At 58.9% G+C, this 18753-nt stretch overlaps 1 protein-coding gene across 5 annotated transcripts; it reads left to right on the forward strand.

Annotated features, from left to right (window-relative positions):
* Nucleotides 1-8077: 8077 nt before the first annotated feature.
* Nucleotides 8078-16616, forward strand: LOC129147758 (patr class I histocompatibility antigen, A-126 alpha chain-like). 5 transcript variants are annotated; one of them, XM_054711064.1, is made up of 8 exons: nucleotides 8078-8186; nucleotides 8303-8587; nucleotides 9108-9383; nucleotides 9979-10254; nucleotides 10377-10481; nucleotides 10906-10938; nucleotides 11069-11116; nucleotides 11262-11576. In XM_054711064.1, the coding sequence occupies exons 1-8, from the start codon at nucleotides 8114-8116 to the stop codon at nucleotides 11264-11266; spliced, it is 1101 nt and encodes a 366-aa protein (XP_054567039.1). In that variant the 5' UTR covers nucleotides 8078-8113; the 3' UTR covers nucleotides 11267-11576. The 5 variants fall into 5 exon arrangements, with proteins under 5 accessions (XP_054567039.1, XP_054567036.1, XP_054567038.1 ...); XM_054711061.1 differs by having other exon boundaries at nucleotides 8081-8186; nucleotides 8273-8587; XM_054711063.1 differs by lacking the exons at nucleotides 11069-11116; nucleotides 11262-11576 and adding an exon at nucleotides 16474-16616 and having other exon boundaries at nucleotides 8081-8186; nucleotides 8273-8587; nucleotides 10066-10254.
* The last annotated feature ends 2137 nt before the right edge of the window (nucleotides 16617-18753 follow it).

The raw sequence follows: 18753 nt of genomic DNA on the forward strand, positions 1-18753 counted from the left end.
CAGCAGCCGCGTCCCTCCCGCGGGGCGTCCGCACAGGAGCCTCCCAACAGGGCGGCGGCTCAGGAGCAGCTTTAAGGGCCCAGGAGCTCCGGGGGAGCCCCCTCCGCTAACGGGGCTCCGCACACTCAGGCTGCCCCGCAGGCGAGGGGCCGCAGGAGGCAGAGGGGAGAGGGGGGCAGAGGCCCCACACCCACGGGGGTCATGGCCACGGGGCCCAGCTCCCCCTCCTCCCCCGCGCAGACTCCCTGGGGGAGAAGGAAACCAGGTGTGGGGACCGGAACCCCAAAGGGAAGAGGAGCCCCCTGACTGCCCGCAGGCCTGAGCTGAGGCCCCGCAGCAGCATCCACCCCGCGGGGGCCCCGCACCTCACTCCTGGGAGGGCCTCCGCGGGTCGGGGCCCAGGAGGGAGCCCCCCAGCACCAGGCCGGGCTCCGGGGCGGCGGGTCCCGCTCTGGGGCCTGAAGGGGCGACAGCGCCACCCCCTCTGCTGCGCTCAGGTCAGAGGTCGGAGGTCCGCCCCTCCTGGGACCCGTCCTCAGGGCGAGGCCTTTGGGGGGACGCCGGGCTGGGCCGCGGGCGCCGGGGATGGGACCTGGGCAGCGGGCGCCACCGACTCGGCCTCTCACACAAAGGGGGGCCCAGGGGGACCCTCCGGGAGCCCCTCCTCCTCGGGGCTGTGGGCTCACATGGGAGGAGGCGCCCCAGTCCTTCCTGACGCTCCCCCCTCAGGCCCTGCTCAGCGCCCAGAAGATGGGGCCTGGGAGCCCGCAGGGCCCTGGGGTGTCCGGGTCCCGCCCGCGGGGGGCGCTCCAGACTCTCCCTCATGGGGGACCTGGGCGGCCTGGAGGGTCTGCGCTGTGGTTTGGGGGTGAAGGGACCCTGCCCCTGGCTGTCCTCCTGCGCTCTGGGCCCAGCAGCCTCCTCACAGAACATTCTGGAACGTGGCAGCTGCTCCGCTGCCGGGAGGGCAGAGCCCTGGCTGCCCCTGAGGGACAGGGAGCGAGTGAGGGAGGAGCCGCAGGGCGCTGAGCAAACCCCCGTCCCACCCCCGCTGCAGCCCCGCCTGCGCCTCTCTGAGCGCCTCCTCCCCGTCACCCCCTCTCCCGTCCCCCAATGGAGTCCCCTCCGGGTGCCTCGTGGGTTTGCGCTGCGGAGTCAGTCTGACCCTCCATGTGGGTCACAGGGGTGAGGCCTGAGACTCAGTAAGCACTGCCCTCCCCCAGTTACCATGGTGACAGGGGTTAGAGGCTTCCATGCATCCCATTGTGTGCTTTATACACCACAACTTAAGGAAGAGCCTTCAATGTGTGTATATTCAGGACACGTGTGACGATCTCCTCAGGATAAATGCCTAAAAGAGACATTTCTATGTCATAATGTGAGCACATTTATTATTTCTTTAAGTGTATTTTTATTGACTTCAGAGAAGCATGGAGAGGGAGAGAGAGATGGAAACATCAATGCTGAGAGGATCTTTGATCGCCTGCCTTCTGCACCCCTCTACTGGGATGCAGGGCGCCTCCAGGACAGATGCCCTGACCCTAAATCTTACCTTGACCTCCTAGTTCATAGGTCGATGCTCAGGCAACGGAGAACACCACCCAAGCAGAACTTAAGCGCATCGCTGAGACATCTTGCCAAGCTTCCTCTAGAAATTGTGTTCCACGCTTCCGTTCCTTCTGTCTTTATGACCGTGTGTCTCCCCGCTCTGCCCGCACTCCCAGCCTTCCCTTCATCTCTCCCGACCCGATGGGTTTCTGGTTTATTCCTGTCCCTCCGGTGCCGCCTCCTCATTCGTGTTCCCGTGAGTTTATGACAAACACAGGTGATTGACACCCGCATTTCTTCCTTCCACCTTGTTCCCCACGAGCGTCACTTGGGGGTTGGGCTGTGGGTGCTCAGACCTCGGACTTCGGGGAGAAGGAGACGCAGCCCTGGGACCTGGTCTGACCCGGGGCCTCCGCTGTGGGAGCGGCCGGAGCGCACAGCGGGGTCCTCCCTGGGGGACACGGTCACCCTCAGCGTCACCCTCAGACCCGCCCCGAGGCCGGGACCGGGGAGACAGAGCCGCACCCCCTCCCTGGTCCGCACAGACACACGGCCCCCCGCTCACGGGGACCCCACGGCCCCTGCGCGGCTCAGGGAGCGAGGCTGCTTCTGTCCAGCTGCGCCCCCATCCCCGCTCTGGCGGCCTGGTCCCGGGACAGTCCCTGAGCTGCCCCCCCACAGCACTGCCCCCCCGACACCGCACATCAGAGGAAGCCAATGTGACTTCTCCTACAGACAGGTCAGGGTTCTGTCTGGGATGGGAGCGCTGGGGTGTAGACACCACATGGGTGTCTGTGGGACCGGTGTCTTCAGGCCCAAACTGTTCTCTGTCTCACAGGGGTCACGTCTCCCTCCACCTCCCTCCCAGAGGGAAGGCACTACATTCTCAGGGGTGAGCTCTTTTCTAGAACATCCCTAGGGCAGTGTTTTTTGTTTGTTTGTTTGCGCGACCATTTCTTTATTAAATTATGCAAAAAGGGGAGGAGAAGGGGGCAGCTGTGGGGCTTGGTCCAACCCTGGCCCCACCCCGGCCTGGCGCTGTCTGAGAGAAGGGGATCTGAAGGAGACCCAGGGATCAGGCAGGGCAAGGACGGGCAGGACAGAAAGGGAGGATGCAGAGGTTCCGAAGGAGAAGCTATCGGAGGGGGGGTGGGAGTGAGGGAGGAAGAGAGGAAGAGGGAAAGGGGCAGTTGGGGACCAGCTGGGAGCTGGGATGGAACAGGTCAGGGGGGGGAACAATGGCCGAGTGGGGTGGAAGGGCAGGGTCTGGAGAGGTGGGCAAGAGAAGGCTGGGGACAAAGAGGGGCAGCCCTGGTGCAGGGCCCAGAGCAAGGAGTCAGGGGGAGTGGCTGCCCTGAACGGTCCCTGCCCATCCCCGGCCTTGAGGGGCCTCCTCCCCCAGCCCATGGGCAGGGGGCTCCTGCCGATGCCCCATGTTCTGTCTTCTGCCGCTCGGGATCAGCTTTACCCTCCTCGTCAGCAGCTCTCTTCAGCGCGGGCCCTCGTCGTCATCATCTTCTTCTTCCTCATCTTCTTCTCCTCCTCCATCCTCTTCCTCTCCGTCCTCAGCGGTTTCCTCTTCTTCCTCCTGGGCTCCACGCTCCTCCTCCACCACCACGTCTTTCTTCCGCTCTTTCCCGCCTTCTCCTCCACCTGCTCGCTCTTCTCCTTCAGGTCCTGGCGCTCAGCTCGGCCGCTGCCTCCACGCGCTTCTCCGACGTGGTGCCCGGGCCAGGGCTCGCGGGGAGCCGGAGTCCCGGGGTCGGAACGGAGGGCACTGGACGGCGGAAGGTGGCCGCGGCCGGAACCTGGTGCGGTGGCGGCCGCGCAGCGAGCTGGGTCTCTGGCGGAGGCAGCAGAGGCGCGCGGGGTGGAGCGGGGGTGGGTCTGGAGCGGAGACCCGCAGGGCTGCGGCCGTCCGGAGAGCGAGAGCGGGCGGAAGGGCGGTGGCTGGCGCGCTCTGGCCGCGGTCTTGGGTTCTGGGGCAATGTTTTAAGCTCAGTTTGGGGGTGCAGGGAGTCCGCCTCAGGGAGAGGGATTCTGGGAAGAAAAGAGAAGAAAAAGGCAGGGGCCATTGGGAAACCCCGACTGGTTTAGCCAGATCAACCTTTCTCTGAGTGTGGTCCATGGAACCCTGAAGTATCTAAGAGCCTTTCCCGGGATGTGGGGGGTCAGCATTATTTGCAGGAGATGAGGGACATCCTTTGCCTTTTCATGATGCTGACATTGGCACCGAGGTAAAGCTCAGCACGCATGGGGACTGGTAACGAACTTCCAGAGTCCTGACTCTGCACCAGCGCTGACCTGCACAAAGAAAACAGACAAAAAGCACATCCAGTTTCACTTTAAAATGACATGGTTGAGCCCAGCTGTCGTGGCTCAGTTGTTGAGGGTCAACCTATGAACCAGGAGGCCAGGGCACATGCCTGGGTTGCAGACTCGATCCCCAGTAAGGGTAGTGCAGGAGGTAGCCAATCAATGATTCTCTCTCATCACTGATATTTCTCTCTCTCTCTCTCTCTCTCTCTCTCTCTCTCTCTCTCTCTCCCCTCTCCTTATCTCTCTCTAAAATCAATAAAAACAAACAAAAAATAAGGAAAAAACAACATGGTTGAAGGAATTAAAATTATTATCTTTTCTAAATCCTCATCCTTCAAGCGACATTTTAAAAATATATTGGATTCCGGTAAAGATTTTGGGGAGGGTACATACAATACTCATATTGCAACACAACCACCTGAAAATGACAGCTGCACTCCAGAAAAGTCAGCTAATGGAACGATTCTATATGTTATCAATAGGTGTTCCAACTCCTATCAGCAACATGTAAAGGTCAGTCTGTACAGATTCCTCCATTGCCAGCTTCGGAGCAGTTGGTCTACCCATTTCTCCTCCAGTTGGCCCATCGTCCTTGCTCTGCTTAGGTCTCTCTAACTGCCTCCCATATTCCCCCTCAAGGACCTGGGCTCCGAATTCTGTCAGGGAAAGGGGGCTTCGGTCTCTTCTGAAACTACTTCCTGCTGAGGAGGGTCAAAGGTTTCTCTCAGAGCCAAGAGATCCTTGCTCTCTGTCAGAGGGACGATGAGGCCTGGGCACAGAAGGAGGTGCCCAGAGGTGGTATTTCCTAGGTCCGAGTAGGGTTTGTAACCTGGTGGAGACAAACTGTGTTATAAAATTTAGTATTATTGGGCAAATGTTAAAACAGCAAGAATTATAACAAGTGGTCTGGTGGAGGAAAGAAACATTTTAACTCTAATACTTTCCTGTTGAAATCACCCCCATTTTTGTTAGAGACAAATTAAGACCAATTTATTTATTGTATTAAGTCTAGTTTCAATTTGGCCTAATCGTTTGCATGAACACAACAAGAATAACAATTGATCACATAGGCTACTTTAAAAAAAAATATGCTTTCCTGGAATCTCATGAGCAAGTTTACCCCCAGGGCCAAGAAGCCAAGCTACACAGTTGCCATCAGGCTTCGCCTGCGATACCTACAGAATCGGGGTGCGTTCCTCAAGCTGAGGTCCCCACAGGTGTCTTGTGGTTCCTTTCATGCCATCTCTCAGGAAGGCAACCTCTGTTCCCTCCCTGGAAAGACCAGTAACCACGTGACCAAGCCAGGGACCAGGCTGTTTATCTAAGGGGCTTATCGGCTTCAAAGTCACTCTTCATTCCTTCGAGCTTTCCGGTGACACCCAGAGTCCAGGCACGTCTCAGACATGACATTCCAGCCAAGTTTTGGTTAATAAAACCACAATTGGAAACTGGCTTATGTCCTGTTATGAAGCAATCAGATTCGTATTGGATTTATGCAAACACATTGCCATGAGCACAATAATACTCACTTATTAAGAGTTTCCAAATTCTGGAGAGATCAGGTACAGAGAAAAATACAAAGACCTCAATATTGCTTAGGAAAGTAAAATTTACAAAAATGCTTTAAGAAAAGAAACAAGTTCCCTTCTATCTTGAAAACAAGAAGGCTAAAAAGCAGTAATATTTTTTAATGACAAAAACTACAATTATTGTTAGTTCATCCAGTCCTACAATTAAGTCCTTTTTCTCCTGATGTTTTCTTGCCAGTGTTTGTAAAAGAAGTCCGAGTCCTTTCCATGGGTCTGTCAGAAGATGCCCTCCAGCGCCCAGGACTTACAGCCAGAATGCGGCCCCTGGGCTGCCAGGGGGGGGTTGCCAGCGCATTTCCCATGCATTTCTGCCGGAAGCCACTGCTTGCCAATACTGTCATGAGCGTGCACCAAGGAACGCGGGAGGCCGGTGGACCTTGAGCGTTAGACCGATTATTCGTGTGGAGGTTGAGGTGGCTCGAAGCAATCTCCTGACCCGATACCCTCCAAGTAAATGTTTTCTGGCCTTACCGACCTTACTGATCTGTACGGACCTCAGAGACGGTCTGTTTGCTACCTGTTTGCTGTGCTTTGCCGAGGGCAAGATGTGTTTCTAAAATTGAATAAAAAGTGGACGAGGCCAGGACTGAGCATGTCTCTTCAAGAAAAAGGCTCCACCTGGCCCCACCCCTTAATCATTCACATTTGTGTCCAGCATTTTCATGTGCGTCGGCCCCTCCTGCAGATCCTGAACCTCCGTGCAGGTCGCGGCACGTTTTGAGTTGTTCAACACCCACAAGCAGAACAGAAGCAGAAGGCGCCTTAAACACGCCGCTCCTGGCTGGCTCACAATCTCCCCACGTAGAGGACAGGCACGCACAGAACGCCGATTCAGCCCCCAGCCAAGGTGACTAGGAAAGGCTGTAAGCACCTCAGGAAAGCCCCAGGTTAATAACTTGGCAGCTGCTAGGGAGTTTCCACGGGTGCCTGCAAGAAGTTTCCCAAAGGGAACTGCCCGTCCCTGAAGGCTCTTACCTTAGGGCTCAGAGGAGGGTGACCTGTCTAGAGTCGCCAAAATATGTTCCCGAGAACCCCCCCCCGCCCCCACGCGTGGGCTCGGGCTGCCTGTCGCTGTGCCCAATAGCGAAGGCAGGGCTGAATCATATGAGGCCTTTATTGAGAAGGCCTGCCAAGCAAAAAGGCGGGGCGTACAAGCATCACATCCCGTCTTTAGCCAAGGTGCAGGGGGCAGGACTATAAAGGGAAGGGCTGGGGTGAGCTGGGAACGGAATGCAGCTACGTGCAGGCCTGGGGGTCCGCAGACATCAGCTACTGTCAGGCGATAAGAGGAGGTTTTGAGTCCTGGTGGGTGGGTCTGACCCTGCTTCTCGGTTCTGCTTGCTAGATTCACAGCTGAGTCACCTCCTCAGTCACTTCCCACAGGCCTTGGAAATGAGCTTCTCCCTTCCGGAAATGTCACCTGGCCTGGCCCGTGTGTACGGCACAGAATGAAGGACACAGACACCAGGATCGCTGGGACGGGGGAACCGGCACTCACGTTCTCACACATGAGCCTGAGCTTCTCCCTCAGGAAATGTCACCGTCAGGGGACAGCAGACAGGCCTGTTGTCTGAGGGAATGTCACCCCGAGAGAAAACCAGGATGGGGGACAGGTGTGCCCACCACGTCAGCTAGACCCTTCCCAGCGGACACGCTGTCCTGGGAGCTCTGTGGGGACAGACACAGGTGAGCTGGGATGGCGGGGGATTAATGCACCCGCCCGGGAAGGGCTCTGGGACTGAGAGACACGGGCATCCCTTTCCATCACCTGCATGAGGACAGAGCCACCGGCAAGACAGCCCTGGGGACGGGGACAGAACAGAACAGGAATTGTTCAGTAATGTTTCAGGTTCCACTTTGCAAACAAGTTTTCAGAAACTACCACTTGTGTAGTTTTAGTGTGCTATCAAAGATTAATATTCACACATCTGACAATGTTATTAAAAATACTGCTCCTGCACATTCATGCGAGGCTCTATATTTTTCATATACTTCAACTAAAATAATAGATGAAACGCAGAAGCAAATATGAAAACCCAGCGTCTCCCAGTGAGATGTGCAAGGATGTAAAATGAGCGCAGGTCCCCTCCTCTCTCCTCCTTGTTTATTTAGGAAATAGGTATTTTTCATAAGAACATTACTTCTGATAACATGTCATAGGTTATTAATATGATAAATGAATTCACAATTTTTCAAAGTGTTTTATTCTTTACATGGTAAATATTGATAGCTGTAATCCGCATAAACAAAATTACTCTTTGGTTCCTCACTAATTTATAACATTGAATAGAAATTCTGATGCCAAAATGAGAGTGATGAACAGCACGGCGCCGGGGCCAGGCCTCGGGGACCGTGTGACGGGCGCTCCGCGCAGGAGGGGGGTCAGGACCGAGTCCAGGGCCCAGGCCTGCGCTCAGGTCTCAGCGGGGGACAGAGTCTGGGGGGGGCAGCTCCGTGGTGGGGACTCCCCAGCGCCCTGGTTTCACTTCTCTCCCAACCTGTGTCGGCGCCTCCTTCCTGGATACTCGTGACGCGGCCCCACTCCTCACTCCCATTGGCTGAGCGGTTTCCGGAGCAGCCAATCAGCGTCCCCGCGGCTCTCGGTTAAAACTCCTCCGCGGAAGCGCCCGGGATCAGAAGGTCCCCCGACGCCGAGGATGCGGGTGATGCGGCCCCCCACCCTCCTCCTGCTGCTCTCGGGGGCGCTGGTCCTGACCCCCAGCCGGGCCGGTGAGTGCGGGGTCGGAGGGGGCGGCTGTGCGGAGAGGAGCGAGGGGACCCGGCGGGGGCGCGGGCCCGGGAAGGCGCGTGTCCAGCCCCGGCCCTGCCCCCCGTCCGCCCCCCAGGCCCCCACTCCCTGAGGTATTTCTACACCATCTGGTCCCGGCCCGGCCGCGGGGAGCCCCGCTTCATCGCCGTCGGCTACGTGGACGACACGCAGGTCGCGTGGTTCGACAGCGACGCGGCGAGTGGGAGGATGGAGCCGCGGGCTCCGTGGATGCAGCAGCCGTGGATGGAGAGGGAGAGGCCGGGGTACTGGGAGGAGGAGACGCTGAGGGCCAAGAGAACCGCACAGATTTTCCGAATGAGACTGCGGGACTTCCGCGGCTACTACAACCAGAGCGAGGACGGTGAGCCGCCGCCGGGCCCGTCACCACCCCCCTCCCCACGGACGGGCCGGGGTCGCCCCGAGGGTCCGGGTCCGAGCGTCACCCCGAGGCGGCGGGACCCGCCCGGCCCCCACCCGGGAGGAGCCCGCGGGGACTGGGACCCGATTTCACTTTCAGTTTTAGATTCTTTACGTGGTAAATATTGATAGCTGTAATCCGCATAAACAAAATTACTCTTTGGTTCCCCACTAATTTATAACATTGAATAGAAATTCTGATGCCAAAATGAGAGTGATGAACAGCACGGCGCCGGGGCCAGGCCTCGGGGACCGTGTGACGGGCGCTCCGCGCAGGAGGGGGGTCAGGACCGAGTCCAGGGCCCAGGCCTGCGCTCAGGTCTCAGCGAGGGACAGAGTCTGGGGGGGCAGCTCCGTGGTGGGGACTCCCCAGCGCCCTGGTTTCACTTATCTCCCAACCTGAGTCCGCGGGGCGGGCGGGGCGGGGTGACCTCGGGGCGGGGCTGACCTCGGGGCGGGGTCAGGGTCTCACACCATCCAGAGGATGTTTGGCTGCGATGTGGGACCCGATGGCCGCCTCCTCCGCGGGTACACACAGGACGCCTACGACGGCACCGACTACCTGGCCCTGAACGAGGACCTGACCTCCTGGACCGCGGCCGACAAGGTGGCTCAGATCACACAGGGCGAATGTGAGGCGACGGGTGGAGCAGAGCTTTGGAGGAGATACCTGGAGGGCCTGTGTGTGGACTCACTGCGCATGTACCTGGACAAAGGGAAGGAGACCCTGTTGCGCGCAGGTACCAGGGGCCCTGGGGCCGCCCCCTCTCCCCGGGGCTGGGGCTCCTACAGGAGACAGGACAGGGGGTCAGTGTCAGACACCCCTCCTTGGGGTCAGGGAAGGCGTCCCCTGGATGTCCATCCAGGTCAGGTACCAGGGGGACCCCCCCTCCACTCAGGGACAGGTAGGGGTGCAGGCTCTCCTGGGGTGCAGGGAGGCCCCCTGACATAACCCATCAGCGGTTCCCATGGGCCCTGCAGGGGCTCTGGGACCCACGGGGACCTCCTCTCTCAGGCCTTGTGCGCTGTCCCCCACCCCCTGTGTCTGAGGCCTGACCCCAGCTTTTCTGAGTCACGTGGCCTCCACCCAGGTCAGGACCACAAATCCCTTTTCTCCCTCACAGACCTGCCTCCTGCCCTGGGCTGTGTCTCTCTGGTTCTAGAACTTTCTAAAGACTAGGAGGTCCTTCCAGGGGCCTCTGTCCAGACTGGTGTGTGGACTGTGTGCTCCCTCCCCCACCCAGGTATCTGTCCTCTCTCAGGATGGTCACATGGGCGCTGCTGGAGGGTCCCATGGCGGATGCAAAGTTCCTGCATTTTCTCCCGTCCCCTCAGACCCTCCAAAGGCACACGTGACCCACCACCCCGTCTCTGCCCGTGAGGTCACCCTGAGGTGCTGGGCGCTGGGCTTCTACCCTGCAGACATCAGCCTGACCTGGCAGCGTGACGGGGAGGACCAGTCCCAGGACATGGAGCTGGTGGAGACCAGGCCTGCGGGGGACGGCACCTTCCAGAAGTGGGCGGCCGTGGGGGTGCCCCCTGGCGAGGAGCAGAGATACACGTGCCATGTGCAGCACGAGGGCCTGCCCGAGCCCCTGACCCTGAGATGGGGTGAGGAGGGCCGTGGGCATAGAGCCCCTTCTCAGGGCAGCGGGGGCCCTGGGGTACCTCAGTGGGGTTGGGGCTGAGGCCTGGGATCAGGGCCCTCACCCTCCCTTCCCTTCTCCTCCCAGAGCCGCCTCCTCACACCTTAATCTTCATCATGTTGGGCATCGCTGGGGGCCTGGTTCTGCTGGGAGCTGTGGCTGGAGCTGTGATGTGGAGGAAGAGGCGCTCAGGTGGGCAGGGGTGGGGTCTGAGTGTCTGTCCCACTGGGGGTTCAAGCCCTGGTAGACGTGTGTCCCGCCTCATTCTCAGGAAGCACCAGCTTCACGTGTGTGATGGCCTGTGTGGGGCTCTGTGCTCACACTTACTCCTCAGTGAGGCCCGTGGGAAATGAGGGACCACTTACCACCTGATGATGCTGGTGGTGGGACCCCGTTCCCTGCAGTCCCAGGTCAGAGGGCAGGTCCCTGCTGAGCACAGACCTCCAGGAGGGCGGTGGGTCCAGTCCCCTCACATGCACTTCCCTCAGGTTTCCTGGTCCTGCCCTGAGTCTGTACACAGGGTTCTGGAAACTTTTCCGGGCCCAGGACTAGGGCTTCCTTAGGACCTCCTGGCCCTGCCTCCTCCCTGGTCTCACGGGATGTTTTCTTCCCGCAGGTGGAAATGGAGGGAGCTACGCTCAGGCTGCCAGTGAGTATAGAGGGGTGACCCCTGACACCCTGGGACAGTGCAGACGGGAGCCATGGGGGACCTCCCCCGCATAGTTCCTCCTTAGTCTCCTGTCCTGGGCTCTGACTCCGTCCTGGTGTGTCCCCCGCAGACAATGACAGCGCCCAGGGCTCTGATGTGTCTCTCTCGGCTTCTAAAGGTGAGACCTGCCGTGGGGAGGGGTGAGCAGAGGGAGGCCTGGGCGGTGGGGAGTCTGTGGGACACTGTGAGCATGAAGTGGGTTTGAGAATGTCACCAGTTCCAGCCACTGCCCTGGATCTGCTCATGATGATTGTCCTCCACAGCGTGAGGAGCTGCCCTGTGGGACTGAGTGATGGAAGGTGTGTCCACGCACCCACTTCCTGACTCAGGAACCTCTGATGGGGGTGCACACCTGGCCCTGCTCCCCACACTTTCCTGTCAGCAGAGGCGGCTGGGCCCTTCCCCTCCCCTCCCTGCCTTTCCTCCCCGGGGGCTCTGAGTGACAACTTCCTGCTCCGGATTGAAATGAGGCTGTGCATTGACCTGGTTCTTCAATTCCTCCCGTGCCTGGTGACGGTCATTAAAGGAGACCCTGTAATTAAATGTCTTCTGAGAGGAAATAAACAGAAGCTCCAAGAGTTTTGCAGATTCCTGTGTATTCTGTGCTCTTTGCAGGCGGGACGGGAGGGGCTGTGAGGACGGAGCGTGGTCGGGGCCTGGGCCTGGTCAGTGCTCAGTGCATCGTGGGTTTGACGTGGTCACTCCTGGGCCGGGTCACCTCTCTGCTCCTCTGACCTTGTCCCTCAGGGGAACCCTGTCCCACCAGGACCTGTGGTCACAGGGACTCCCATCCCCCAGGCCTTGTCCCGTGTCCTAATGCAGCGCCTCTCCCGGACCCTGGACAGCGAGCTTCCTGGGGCAGGTCAGCCTGGGCTCAGGCCCGGATGCGGCCCAGCACCCATCGTCCGTTGCTTCTTTGCTCTTGTGGACACTATGCCTGTCACTGTTTCCATGTGTGAGTTGTGGTCTCATTCTCTGGGCGTCCCCGTCTGACAGTATCGGGGCTCATTTTTGCCGTCAGTGCCCCGCAGGCCCAGGGTCCCTGCACCCAGGACTCTGTGGTGAGGAGAGATGGGTGTTCAGGCTCCTCCTGCTCCGCCTCCTTCTAGGGCCTGAACGTTCCAGCCCTCTGACCAGCTTGGTCTTTCTGGGGACCAGCCCCCACCCTGATGCTCTCCAGGGCCCTCACCCGAGAGCCACCTCATCAGCCTCCCAAAGACACCTGTCACTCAGGAGGTGCCCAGGGTTTAGGGGCTCAGTGCCAGGAGCCAGGGGCAAGACCAGGCACTTCCTCTCATCCCACAGGTCTCTGCCCACAGATCCATTAATTGCCAAAGGGCCCCAGTAGTTAAGGACGCTGGCACCTTACTAGAGTCCACCCCCTCATGAACAAGAGTCCAGGCCATCCTCCTGGTGAGGATGGTACATGGTCCACACATTTATGGAAATTGCCCACCAGTTTTAGAGAGGACGTTCAAGTTCAGCCACAATGTGATGTTGTGCCCACCTCCCCGCAGGGTGAAATGACAGTCAGACAAAACCAACTGTTCCCGGGAATGTGGACTCCTCTCTCTCATACATTCCTGGTGGGAGAGTGATTGTCTCAAACCTGGTGGGAAATGCTGTGGCCGTACTCCCGGCACCTAGAGACAGGGAGGGTGGGATGTCGGGGAGTCAGAGGCTGAGCGTCACCCACTGGAGGACAGGAGATCACAAATGGGACGAGGGGGAGAGTGAAAGGTCAGAAGGACAGGTGGACTGAACGGAGAGACGCCTGTCAGCAAACCTGTGGAGAAAAGAGAGCCCTGACCCCTGTTGGTGAGAACGGACTTGTGCTCCGGAAAGAGATGTTCAGCCCTCAAACCGCCCAACTTCCATGATGGCTCCCTTTCACCGGTTGGGCACTCCCACCGTGTCCCCCAATCTCCCCCAATGGGGGCCACACATGTGCTGTCACAGCCGCGAACCTTGGTCCAGATCCAGCTGTCCCACTTCCCCTCTTGAAAGAAGTAATAAAAGGAGGGGTTTAATGAGGCACACGGATCGCACAGATCCTGGAATTTAGGGGAAGTCGCTCTGCCCCACGGGACACCTGTAGCTGCGTGAGCAGAGCCGGGGAAGACAGGAACCAGCTCCAGTGGAGGCGAGAGGAGACGGGATGAGGCAGTCGATGGGGAAACACAAAGTTGGGAATGGGACTGAGTCTCTTCTCAGGGGACGCTGAGGGGAAGCTGTTGGCAGCTCCACTGGACAGGAGTGAAGGGACCAGGGTCTCCAATCAGTGACTCCCACGGCCCCTGATAGAAGGGGACTTGTTCCCGATGCATTGTGACCTTTTATTACTTCGCAGAGTGCTTTTACTGCTCCTGTGGACAGTGTGGGAGCTTAGAGAGAAAGTGGTTGACTCTTCATTCCCCAGTAAACATGGACAAGAAACCTGTGCTGCGTCAGCACAGCCAAGGGTTCGGGAGCCTGAGGATGGGCCGGCGAAGGATGAAGAAAAGACAAAGAATCAGCTGGGTCTGGGTGAGAGGAAACCTGAGAAGCTTCCAGAATCTGCCTGCGGAGCCTGTGGCAGCCGGGACAGGAGAGGCTGTGAGCAGCTGGTGTGGTGGGGCCTGTGCCCACTCGGAGCCCGTTGCATCATGGGTTTGACGTGGTCCCTCCTCGGCTGAGTCATGTTGTTGCTCCTCTGACCTTGTCCCTCAGGGGAGCCCTGTCCCACCAGGACCTGTGGTCACAGGGCCTCACACCCCCAGGCCCTGTTCATGCCCTACTGCAGCGCATCGCCAGGACTCTGGACCGTGCAGGCTTTGGGGGGCCCTCAGTCAGCCTGGGTCTGGCCTGGGTCCCACCTTCAGCCCCCACTTTCAATTGTTTGTTATTTCTTTGCTCTTGTGCATATTATTCCAGTTAGTGTGTGTGTGTGTGTGTGTGTGTGTGTGAATGTTGGTCTCATTCTCCGGGTGCCCCGTCGGACACAGGGCACATGTGCCCGTCACTGTCCCGCAGGCCCAGGTCCCGCACAGGCCCCGGGAGGAAGGTGGGTTTCAGGCTCCTGCTGCTCCTGCCTCCCTCCCGGGCCTCATGTTCTTCCCTGAACTTTGGAGGGAACCCGGTTCTGGAATTAGCACAGAGGAGGGTCCCCATTCCTCCTCTGAGATCAGGTCCTGCTGGGACTGGGCTCTGCCCACTGCGCTCTCTCCAGCCTCCAGGGGCCCGGGATGTGGGGAGGGGGGGCAGCTGCAGGTTTAGGGGAGCAGCGCTGTGGGCAGTGCAGGTGCAGTGACGTCCCCGGGGGCACCCTGAGCCGCAGCCGCCCCAGGACAGCTGAGCCGGGACCACAGCCATGAGGTCACCGTGTCCAGCACAGGGAGGGGCTCCCCCTGCAGGAGCCGCCGCTGGTTGAGTGACAGGTGGGAGCATGGGGTTACCTCTGGGGCCTCACTGAGGGGGAATGGGAGACCCGCGGTCCCGTGGGCAGGTGTGAGGGGCACAGGGTGTGTAAGAGGCAGGGAACAGGGAGGGGGAGGGGGAGAGAGGGGAGGGCTCTGGGACACCACGGGAAGGGGACCAGGTGTGGGCTGTGGGACAGGGCAGGGGCTGTTTGATGGGTGTTCGGTGTGGGGCTCGCTGGGAGGTGACCTTGAGGAGAGGTTGGAAGGTCATGACCCAGGAGGCCCTCTGGAGGCAGGTCTGCCCAGGCAGGAACCTGCAGTGCGCATGCCCTGGGGCAGGAGGGTCTGGTCTCTGGGAAGAGCCAGCAGGCAGGTGTGGGCAGAGCAGAGAGAGGACCTGAGAGGGAGCCAGGGGACCACGTGGGTGGAGGGGGGAAGGGCGGGGCTGTGCGGAGGGAGGCGGGGTCCCAGGACAGATTGGAGCAGGGGAGGGACATAGGGTGACGCCCCCTGGAACTGGTCTCTGTGGCTGCTGAGCTGAGGGCAGACCTGGGGGCCAGGGAGGCAGCGGGGGAGCGGGAGGGTCTGCGGGGTGCAGGCGGGAGATCCCTCCGCGGGGTGAGCGTGGGAATAGTGGGCTGGTGAGATTCTGGAACCTTCTGAGGAGGACTTACAGCACTCCTCATGGGTCCATCCGGGGTCTTGGAGAGAGCGGGCACCGTCACCAGAAATGACATTGGATGGAAGGAGGAGGAAAGAGCTGCCCTCAGGGGAGATAGGAGCTCAGGGACCAGCATCTGGGGGGGGGGGGGGGCATCACAGAGGTTGGTTGTAGGAGATGTTGGGGGAGCTGTCTGCTGGGAACAAGGGGCCGGGGGACTGGCAGGTGGACATGAGCTGGAGGACGGAGGGTGTCGCGGGAGAAACAGACTTGGGCGGAAACGCACAGAAAGGCCATCTCGGGCCTTAATCACGGAAGCGGCCCCCAGGGAGGGAGGCTGCAGGAGACAAGGCGGAGGGACCGACCAGGACCCCGTGCTGAGCGCCGCATCCCACCCGCACCCACGCTCCCTCTGCAGTCCTGTCCCCGCATCCCGAGGTGCTTGGACCCGAGGCCCCGCTTTCCGGGGCTCAGGAGGCCCTGGTCACTCGCTGAGACTCCGGGTTCGGGCTGAGGGGGGCGTCTGGGTCCCCAGCGAGGCTGGTGCCAAGCCCATGGGTTTCGGGAGCAGCAGGAACCCGCTCAGGACGCCTCAGGGCGCGTGCGCCTCCCCTGTGGGGCTGGCTGAGGGAGACCCTGGTCTGGGCCTAGTTCCCTGAGGCGGGGCCTGGGCGGGGCTGGGGGTGTGAGGGGCCCACAAGGGTGCTGGGGCTCAGCCAGATGGGGAGCCGCTGAGGTCAGCGACAGCTCCCCCGGGGATGGGCCTCCCTCCCACAGTGAAGGGTTTGTGTGTTTTCCTCAGAAAGGAAAGCGGGGCCCTGTGGTCAGTGATGGGCGTGAGGCTGGGAGTGGCCTGTCCTTGTCTCTGCCTGGGGTGGCATCAGGGGGGGACTCGAGGAGCAGGTCCGGGTCAGCGTGTCTCTAACCTGCTCCCAGGAAGCCCGAGCCCCTGACTCTGAGGTGGGGTGAGGAGGGCCATGGGCACTGAGCCTCTCCTCAGGGCACCAGGGGCCCTGGGGGACTCAGTGGTATTGGGGCTGAGGCCTGGGGTCAGGGCCCTCACCCTCCCTTCCCTTCTCCTCCCAGAGCTGCCTTCTCACACCTTCATCTCCATCATCCTGAGCATCGCTGGGGGCCTGGTTCTGCTGGGAGCTGTGGCTGGAGCTGTGATGTGAGGGAGGAGGCACTCAGGTGGGCAAGACTGGGCTCTGAGTGTGCACTCTAGGCAGTGACAGCGCCCAGGGCTCTGATGTGTCTCTCGGCTTCTAAAGGGGAGCCCTGCCATGGGGAGGGGTGGGAAGACGGAGGCCTAGGTGGTGGGGAGTCTGTGGGACCCTGTGAGCATGGAGTGGGTTTGAGAATGTCACCAGTTCCAGCCACTGCCCTGGATCTGCTCATGATGATTGTCCTCCACAGCGTCAGGAGCTGCCTTGTGGGGACTGAGTGATGGAAGGTGTGTCCACGCTCCCACTTCCTGACTCAGGAACCTCTGATGGGGGGCTGGCCCCGCCCTGCTCCCCACACTTTCTGGTCCAGCAGAAGCAGGCTGGGCCCTCACTATCGCTGACTTTACTTCCTCATGCTCTGAGCTGCAACCTGTTCCTTCCGCATTAAAATGTGGTTCTGGAGGTGACTTTGTTCATTTTTCCCATGAGGGGTTGGTGGGCAAATTAAAGGAGAAGACTCTAAATTTTAAGGGGAAATACATATAAACACCAAGAACTTTCCAGAGCTCATGTGTTTTCTGTGCTGAGCTGACCCAGGTGTGGACAGGAGAAGTGATGAGGAGAGAGCGTGGTCGTGGCCTTTGCCCAGGAGGTGCTCATTGCATCGTGGGCTTTGACGTGGTCACTCCTCGGCTGGGTCACCTTTCTGTTCTTCTGACCTTGTCCCTCAGGGGAACCCTGTCCCACCAGGACCTGTGGTCACAGGGACTCCCATCCCCCAGGCCTTGTCCTGTGTCCAATTGCAGTGCATCTCCAGGACCCTGGACAGCGAGCTTCCTGGGGCAGGTCAGCCTGGGCTCAGGCCTGTGTCCCTTTCTCCATCCTCCTCTCCTGGGTGTTCGTTGTTTCTTTGCTCTTGTGGACACTATGCCTGTTGCTGTTTCCATGTGGGAGTTGTGGTCTCATTCTCTGGGCGTCCCCATCTGACAGTATCGGGGCTCATTTTTGCCGTCAGTGCCCCGCAGGCCCAGGGTCCCTGCACCCAGGACTCTGTGGTGGGGAGAGATGGGTGTTCAGGCTCCTCCTGCTCCGCCTCCTTCTAGGGCCTGAACGTTCCAGTCCTCTGACCAGCTTGGTCTACCTGGGGACCATCCCCCACCCTGACGCCTCCAGGGCCCTCACCCAAGAGCCATCTCATCAGCGTCCCAAAGACACCTGTCACTCAGGAGGTGCCCAGGGTTTTAGGGGCTCAGTGCCAGGAGCCAGGGGCAAAGACCAGGCACTTCCTTTCATCCCACAGGTCTCTGCCCACAGATCCATTAATAGCCAAATTGCCCCAATAGTTAAGGACGCTGGCACCTTACTAGAGTCCACTCACTCATTAACAAGAGTCCAGGCCATCCTCCTGTTGAGGATGGTTACATGGTTCACACATTTATGGAAATTGCCCAACAGTTTAGTCAGAGGAGAAACTCACGTTCAGCCACAACGTGATGTTGGTGCCCTCCTCCCAGGAGAGCAAAAATGAAAGAGTGAGACAAAGTCAATTGTTAGCAGGAATTTGGACTCATTGTATCTGTCATATATTCCTGGTGGGAAAGGAAGTTGTTTCAAATTCTGTGAAAATGCATTGGCTGCAGTCACTACATCCAGCATTTGACAGTACTCACCACACCCAATGCCCCAGCAATTCCACTCCTGGTTATATCCCCAATAGACACACATACATACGTGTGGAAAACATACGAAGAATTTGTTCATTGCTGCACAATTTGCAAAATCTGCATATAAGACAAATGCGCATGAGCAGTAGAGGAGGAGTGTGGTGTGTTCATAGGATAGAACCCTGTAGCCCTGAGAGTGGATACCCTACGACCACAACAGCCAGTGTGAGGAGGGGGACATGATGTGGAGAGAGAGCAGGTGCAGGGAGGAGGCCCCTGTGACATTCCTTCCCTCAAAAGCTGATGGAACTCACCTGTGGTGCAGAAACCAAAATCTTAGTGAGTCGGGCTGGGGTAGGTTATGAGCAAATAAAACTGAAGAGGGTCCGCTGAGGACTGGAATGTTCTGTGAGTGTTGTTGATCCCACCTTCACCCTGTGAAAATCCACTGTATACCTGGGATTTGTCCACGTCTTTCTGGGCATGTGATCCTTCATTTTTTCTAATATTTTTAAATTTTTATCTTTGTTATTTCACCCAATTTCCCATTTGTTCTGGTTCTTTCTCACTTTTAGATTCTGAGGGAATCTCTCTGTCTGTCCTAATTATTACTTTCCCTGAATCCTGTCTGCATGTCAAGAATAATTCTTTCCAGGGTAAAACCTCAAAAAAAGAAGCAGAAGCAGAAGCAGAAGTGGAGGAAGAAGAGGAAGAGGAGGGAGAACAAGAAGAAAGGGGAAGAGAATGCGGAGGGGGAGGAGAGCTAGTGGTTACACAGTGAGTCACCAAAGCGCAGGACTGTGTGGTGGCTAAGGAAGCACATCATGGTCTCCTGTGGGGCCACGTGGACATTAGGGATCCCAGGA

The sequence above is a fragment of the Eptesicus fuscus genome, chromosome 21, assembly GCF_027574615.1.
Source record: "Eptesicus fuscus isolate TK198812 chromosome 21, DD_ASM_mEF_20220401, whole genome shotgun sequence".
Taxonomy (NCBI): domain Eukaryota; kingdom Metazoa; phylum Chordata; class Mammalia; order Chiroptera; family Vespertilionidae; genus Eptesicus; species Eptesicus fuscus.

What these genes read in the sequence shown, in the direction of transcription:
- LOC129147758 (XM_054711060.1), top strand. Translation starts at nt 8,114, where the DNA reads ATGCGGGTGATGCGGCCCCCCACCCTCCTCCTGCTGCTCTCGGGGGCG. An exon ending in CCTGACCCCCAGCCGGGCCG is followed by an intron (nt 8,187 to 8,272) that starts GTGAGTGCGGGG and finishes GCGCGTGTCCAG; the next exon opens with CCCCGGCCCTGCCCCCCGTC. An exon ending in CTACAACCAGAGCGAGGACG is followed by an intron (nt 8,588 to 9,107) that starts GTGAGCCGCCGC and finishes GGGCGGGGTCAG; the next exon opens with GGTCTCACACCATCCAGAGG.